The sequence below is a fragment of the Leptonychotes weddellii genome, chromosome 6 (genome assembly GCF_054177405.1).
Source record: "Leptonychotes weddellii isolate Sample4059 chromosome 6, ASM5417740v2, whole genome shotgun sequence".
NCBI lineage: Eukaryota > Metazoa > Chordata > Mammalia > Carnivora > Phocidae > Leptonychotes > Leptonychotes weddellii.
The window spans coordinates 51983620-51991362 of record NC_138374.1 but is presented as its reverse complement, the minus strand read 5'-3'; the positions used below and the strand labels follow the sequence as shown (position 1 = coordinate 51991362).

The window sequence follows — 7743 nt, the reverse complement described above, 5'->3', positions numbered from 1 at the left end:
AAAAAAAATAATAAAAAAATAAAAAGATTTTATTTTTAAGTAATCTCTACACCCAACATGGGGCTCGAATCCACAACCCTGAGATCAAGAGTTGCATGCTTGACTGACTGAGCCAGCCAGGCGCCCCAAAACGGTTCTTTTTAGAAGGAAAAAATGAAATGGTGAGTGCCCAGAGGGCTACAAATAAGCTTCAAGGCTAACGGGATCTAGCCCGCTGCCATTCCCGTGTTGGTGAGAGCTAGGTAAGATTATGTCCACATTAGCGTTACAAAACAGAATATACTAAACAAAAGTTGAGCAGTTTGGTAGTTCCTCAAAATGTTAAACTCAAAATTAGTACACGACCCAGCAATTCCATTAGTAGGTATCTAAAAAGGAAAATAAAAATATATTTACATAGGGGCGCTTATGGGCGCTCAGATGGTTAAGCATCCAACTCTTGATTTCGGCTCAAGCCATGATCTCAGGGTCCTGGGATTAAGCCCATGTTGAGCTCTGTGCTCAGCAGGGAATCTGCTTCTCTCTCTCCCTCTGCCCCTCCCCTCACTTGCACCTCTAAAATAAAGAAATCTCTCTCTATATATATTCACATAAATATGTGTATGTGACTATTTATAGCAACACTAGCCATAACACCCAAAAAGTAGAAACAACTCAAATGTCCATCAGCTGGTGAATGGATGAGCAAAATGTGGCGTATCCACATAATGGAATATTATTCAGCCATAAAGAAATAAGGTACTGGGGCACCTGGGTGGCTCAGTCGTTAAACATCTGCCATCAGCTCAGGTCATGATCCCAGGCTCCTGGGATCGAGCCCCGCATCGGGCTCCCTGCTCCGCAGGAAGCCTGTTTCTCCCTCTCCCACTCCCCCTGCTTGTGTTCCCCCTCTCGCTGTCTCTCTCTCTGTCAAATAAAATATAAAAAAAAAAAAAGAAAGAAAGAAAAAAAGAAATAAGGTACTGATAAATGCCAAAACACAGATGAGCCTCAGAAACATTATGCTAAGTAAAAGAAGCTAGCAAAAAAAACAAAACAAAACCAAAAACCATATGGTTCTAGTTATATGAAATACCCAGAAGAGGGGCACCTGGGTGGCCCAGTGGGTTAAGGGTGTGCCTTCGGCTTGGGTCATGATCCCAGGCTCCTGGGATAGGGCCCCACATCGGGCTCCCTGCTCAACGGGAAGTCTGCTTCTTCCTCTCCCTCTGCTCCTCACCCTGCTCCTTCTCTCTCTTACTCACTCTCTCTCAGAAAAAAAAAAGAACAGTATGCTAAGTAAAAAAAAGCCAGTCACGGAAGACCATATATGATCCCATTTCTATGAAATGTTCAGAATAGGCATATCTACAGAGACAGAAAGAAAGTGGTGATTGCCTAGAGCAGGGGGAATGAATACCAAAGGGTACAAGGGTTCTTTCTGGGGTGATGAAAATATTCTAAAAGTGATTTTGGTGATGGCTGCACAACTCTAAGAATATACTAAAAATGATGAATAATGGTTTAAATGAATAAACTGTGTAGAGTATGCAATTTACATATCAATAAAGCTGTTACCCCACCAAAGGAACATTTCATTACCTGTCTAATAAACAGGTTACTGATGTCATGTTAATCTCCTTCACATATCCCCTAGACAAAGCAAACAGTGTTCTCTCTTCTCCACTTAAAATAATTCTATCACCTGCCATTAGATTTGTGACAGGAATGTCACCATTTTTACGTTGAAAATTATGTAAATATTGTCCATCACAAACTGTCTTAACACATTCTGTTCTAAGCAGGTTTCCAATGCAGTTGCCACTCTCCTCCCTATGAAACAGAAAGACAGAGAAAGCTTCCATTTACATCATATATATAAATACTATATTTGCATTTTTCCACAATTTACTTGTTCATCTGGCCCCTGAAAGCTATAATGCTAATACTGAGTCATTCATTTTTACGTTTTCCACAAACTACACTAAAGTGTTAGAAATGCTAAGGAAGGGGCACCCGGGTGGCTCAGTCATTAAGCGTCTGCCTTCGGCTCAGGTCATGATCCCAGGGTCCTGGGATCGAGCCCCGCATCGGGCTCCCTGCTCGGCCAGGAGCCTGCTTCTCCCTCTCCCACTCCCCCTGCTCGTGTTCCCTCTCTAGCTGTCTCTCTGTCAAATAAATAAAATCTTATAAATAAATAAATAAATAAAAGAAATGCTAAGGAAACATTCTATTAGTTATAAAATAATCTCTCATCAAAAGATCTCTAGACAGGGCGCCTGGGTGGCTCAGCTGGTTAAGCGACTGCCTTCAGCTCAGGTCATGATCCCAGGGTCCTGGGATCGAGTCCCACATCGGGCTCCCTGCTCTGCGGGAAGCCTGCTTCTCCCTCTCCCACTCCCCCTGCTTGTGTTCCCTCTCTCGCTGTCTCTCTCTCTGTCAAATAAATAAATAAAATCTTTAAAAAAAAAAAAAGATCTCTAGACAAGGGCTAGGGAGCATATCCCCTGTTGCACCCACAGGCTGGGATCTCCGAACAACATGTGTATCAGCACTTTGAACCTTGAATGACACCCCTACTTCTATGCTGATACACATAATATTACAGAAGACAAATGGTAATATTTTTCCTGAACTTAATGTGAAGAAAATAAGTACTTATTTTTTTTGTATTTACAAGAGGATTTATAATTATTGTTATTGACATAATGGCAAGCAAATTGATAATTCCACTGCTTCTAAGAAATAAGTATTAAGCATTTACAATCTCTCAGACACTACTATTAAATACAACTTCAGAAGCTTGTTGGCATGTACACTTGATATATTCCCTGTATTTACGTCTATCAAAAACGACTTAAATTTTATCCACTGTAATGATCCCTTATGTTAAAATTTACTATTAAGGAAATAATGATCCAATTATTTCTAAAGTCACATTAAAATCAATATTCATTCTGGAGGGGCGCCTGGGTGGCTCAGTTGGTTAAGCGACTGCCTTCGGCTCAGGTCATGATCCTGGAGTCCCTGGATCGAGTCCCGCATCGGGCTCCCTGCTCGGCGGGGAGCCTGCTTCTTCCTCTGACCCTCCCCCCTCTCATGTGCTCTCTGTCTCTCTCATTCTCTCTGTCTCAAATAAATAAATAAAATCTTTAAAAAAAAAAAATATTCTGTGCTTTCTTAAAAAAAAAAAATATTCATTCTGGAAAGTTTTAAGTAAGTAGATCAAAAGCAATGAAATACTACAAAAAGAAAAAAACTGGGGTGCCTGGGTGGCTCAGTCAGTTAAGTGGCTGCCTACGGCTCAGGTCATGATCCCAGGACCCTGGAATTGAGTCCCGCATCAGGCTCCCCGCTCAGTGGGGAGTCTGCTTCTCCCTCTCCCCCTGCTGTGCTCTCTCTTGCTTTCTGTCAAATAAATAAATAAAATCCTTAAAAACAAAAAAAGAAAAATACTATGCAAAGATATACAAAATTTTTCTTTATAAGCAACTTGTAAAAAAAAAAAGAACTCTATAGGAAACAAACAGGGTTGCTGGACGCGAGATGGGTGGGGGGATGGGGTAACTGGGTGATGAGCATTAAGGAGGGCACTTGATGTAATGAACACTGGGTGCTATAGGCAACTAATGAATCACTAAACTCTACCTTTGAAACTAAAAAAAATTTTTAAATTACAAAAAATTTTTTAAATAAAATAGATCTCACAAAATAAAAGATGGACCAACTTTAGAAAATGTGAATCTGTATCAAAACACTGAAAATATAAACTTTTTAAAGACTAGTATTTAGGGGCGCCTGGGTGGCTCAGTCAGTCAAACATCTGTCTCCGGCTCAGGTCGTAATACCAGGGTCCTGGGATCGAGTCCCACGTGGGCCTCCTTGCTCAGCGGGGAGCCTGCTTCTTCCTTTGCCTGCTCTGCCTGCCACTTCCCCTGCTTGTGCACTCTCTCTCTCTCTGATAAATAAACAAAATCTTATAAAAAAAAAAGTTTTAAAAAAAAGATTTCTCAAGACATATTTAATCTACTGAAAATAAAAATAGTGCTCTACTTAGAAACAATTCCTTGACAGCCATCTAGAGTTGGCATGAATATATGAAATTACACATCTCTGACAGGATATCGTGTATCCTGTATTTTTCATGAATTCCAGATACCATTCCATTAGGTAATCCAAATTACTTAAGTTTTACTGTATTAGATGGACCACTTACATTTCTGAAGCAGGCATTAACCATATATGTTGGTGATTCTTTTTATTATCCTTTGATTGTGACTCCAGGGTTAACATTAGACACCAAAGGCTGAAATACTCCAAGTGTGTAAGCTTTAGATGTTGGGTTTCTTCTTTTATTTTGGGCAGCATGCCAATCGGGACTGAACTGTCATCCATCTGTTGTTCAACAGCTCTAAAGAGAGATGTATATAAAACATTTTACTGGCTAGCTATAAAAATGAAGTTATTTCTAAAATAAGCATACATACATGATGATCACTGTAACTTATAACCACAGGTCCTAATTTTCTTTAAAAGTCATTTCAACATTCTATAAGCCAAATGGCTTTTTACAAAACGAAATGCTAAAGAAACCGAGTATAGCATTATTTTGCCTTCAAGGACTATAACCCTAATAGCTACTTAAATTTGGTATACTCTAGTTTTCATTAATATAATGGTAGCAAGTCTCGGCTTTTTGTACAACTGCATTTCTCAAAATCACAATATTTGTACATCCAGGTCTGGGCCATTAGAAAGTCAACATAAAAACATGGAGAATTATGTGGAATATCAATTGTGCTTAATACAAAATTTCTGAATTTTTATATAGAAACAATTATGTTATAGGATAGCATACAAAACACAGAGAATAAAATAAGATTTCAAAAAATGTGCTTGTACTATAGGCCCAAACTTCCCATAGTTCATTGTACTCTGCATTAAGAGATCATTTATTTTATATAATACTTTGAGGGCGCCTGGGTGGCTCAGATGGTTAAGCGTCTGCCTTCGGCTCAAGTCATGATCCCAGGGTCCTGGGATCGAGTCCCACATCGGGCTCTCTGCTCCTTGGGAGCCTGCTTCTCCCTCTGCCTCTCATGAATAAATAAATAAAATCTTTAAAAAAAAAAAAGATACAGACTCTCTGGGGCACCTGAGTGGCTCAGTCGTTAAGCGTCTACCTTCGGCTCAGGTCATGGTTCCAGGGTCCTGGGAGCCCCGCATCGGGCTCCCGACTCCACGGGAAGCCTGCTTCTCCCTCTCCCACTCCCCCTGCTTGTGTCCCCTCTCTCGCTATGTCTCTGTCAAATAAATAAATAAAATCTTAAAAAATAATAATAATAATAATACTTTGAAAAGTCCTTTATGGGAATTTTTAGGCTGAACTGGAACTTTGGTCTGGATTTTATCTTATTTCCTTCTCTGTATTTACATCTAACTACTTTTTTGTGTCCTTCAAAACTTTCACTGGCCTATGAAGGTATAAATACAAATGACTGGTCTTAAGACAGCTAATAAACTTCCCACATGTAGAAAAATAGACATATAGGCCCCTGGCTGACTCAGTCAGTGGAGCATGCAATTCTTGATCTTGGGATTGTAAGTTAGAGCCCCATGTTGGGTATGGAGATCACTTAAAAAAAAAAATCTTGGGGCGCCTGGGTGGCTCAGTCGGTTACACTCTGCCTTCAGCTCAGGTCATGATCTCAGGGTCCTGGGATCGAGTCCCACGTTGGGCTCCCTGCTCAGTGGGGAGACTGCTTCTCCCTCTCACCCCTGTTCTCTCTCACTCTCAAATAAATAAAATCTTAAAAAAAGAAGAAAAGAAAAATAAACATATATAAACAGAAAGACAAGTCTGTTGAATCATATCAAACTGTCTGTCTGGAAGAACCAATTTCCCTGCTTTTAACTACACAAGGCATAAAATTAAAATAGTAACTAAGAAATAGAAGAATTCTTAAAGTATCACTTAGAAAAGCTGTATAATATTTAAAATTCCTATACTAGTTCCATTTTTTTTTTTTTTTAAGATTTTTTTATTTTGGGGACACCTGGGTGTCTCAGTTGGTTAAGCATCTGCCTTCAGCTCAGGTCATGATCCCAGGGTCCTGGGATCGAGCCCCGCATCGGGCTCCTTGCTCAGCAGAGAGCCTGCTTCTCCCTCTGTCTGCTGCTCCCCCTGCTTGTGCTCTCTCTCTCTCTGACAAATAAAAGAAAAAAAAATTAAAGATTTTTTTATTTTTAAGTTACACTCTACATGGGGTTCAAACTTAAAACCCTGAGATCAAGTCACATGCTCCCCCAAATGAGCCATCCAGATGCCCCTATACTACACTCTTCTTAACCAGATTCCAGTAAGTCCTAAAATTATTTCATTTCCCCAGAAACTATGTGCATCAAGATTAAAATAACCACTTTGGGAAAAAGTTTAAAAAGCATTCTGTCATTCCCCAAGGAAATAGGCTGGTTACAAAATATGAACTGTGTTTTTTTTAATATACCCTTCATTTTAAAAATACTACCCACAAAGAAAAATCACTAAAATGAAATCATCAGTGCCAGACCAGACAACAAACAAAGTTAAATCATTCTGAGTTGAGTAAACATAATTTTGGAAGACAATGTTTTTACCTGCTATAAAGAGCACAGTTGCCAATTTGTGAACAATATTTACAAGTTTGCTGGTCCTCAATTATTTGTGGCAAAGGAGCAAGCTTTGTCTTCTCCTTTTCAATAGCAGATTTGCTAATACGGTGAAGCAAAGAGAATGCCATCTGGTTTCTTAGCCTTAATAATTCTATGGAAAAAAAAGGTGGGGATGTGTTTAAGAATTAAGTTTATTATATATCTTTATCATGTAAAACTTTCAGATTTAAAAACATAAAATGAACATTCATGTTTCCCAATACACTAGAATAACTTAACATTTTGGCGTATATTTGCTTAAATTTTTGTTCACTTCATAAGTTCTTTTAAACAACCATATATCTCATAACTAGTAAATATTATGAAGTTGGTATTTTTAGCTAAATGCTATGGATAAATACAGCTATCTAGAATGTCCCAAATATAAGACAGGAAGTTTAAAATAAATGTTTGTATAATAAAATTTTAAAAGGTTAAAGATCTTTTCAACTGTACAGTATATTGTTAAAATTCTTTTTTTAAAAATACCACAACTGGGGTGCCTGGGTGGCTCAGTTGGTTGAGCGACTGCCTTCGGCTCAGGTCATGATCCTGGAGTCCCAGGATCGAGTCCCGCATCAGGCCCCCTGCTCAGCAGGGAGTCTGCTTCTTCCTCTGACCCTACCCCCTCTCGTGTTCTCTCTCTCAAATAAATAAATAAATAAATCTTTAAAAAAAAAAAAAAAGTTGGTTAAAAATACCACAACTAAAAATACATAAATAAGCAAGCAAGCAAATAAATAAAACCGTAACTACACATTACAACCTATATTAGACCTCACAAGTACAGTGAATGATTTTTAGATATATATACAGATTACTAAAGGTTAAAGGAAACAAACAAAACCCAGAGAAGGAAATGCAAAGAGAGAACAGCTCGACCTCTTTTATCAAGATGGTTGGCCGGCACAGGGTACATGTGGCCGGTCTTGAGGTAAAGGAGCAGGCCGGCCTCGGGGTCAGCTCTCCTCTCTTGGCTCAGCACTGTGTACAGAACAAGCTGTGAAAACATTGGACATTTTGTCAACGAAAACTAACTTTCATATATCCATGCATGTTTAGCAATCAACACAT

At 39.0% G+C, this 7743-nt stretch overlaps 1 protein-coding gene across 1 annotated transcript in view; it reads right to left on the bottom strand.

Annotated features, from left to right (window-relative positions):
• DNA2 (DNA replication helicase/nuclease 2) overlaps positions 1-7743 on the bottom strand; it is a 37214-nt gene that overhangs the window by 10842 nt on the left and 18629 nt on the right. The window contains exons 6-9 of the mRNA XM_081823101.1: positions 7552-7669; positions 6616-6781; positions 4196-4390; positions 1582-1812 (exon numbers count right to left, since the gene is read on the bottom strand). Of these exons, the coding sequence (XP_081679227.1) occupies positions 1582-1812; positions 4196-4390; positions 6616-6781; positions 7552-7669 (710 nt within the window). The remainder of the gene's footprint in view (positions 1-1581; positions 1813-4195; positions 4391-6615; positions 6782-7551; positions 7670-7743) is intronic.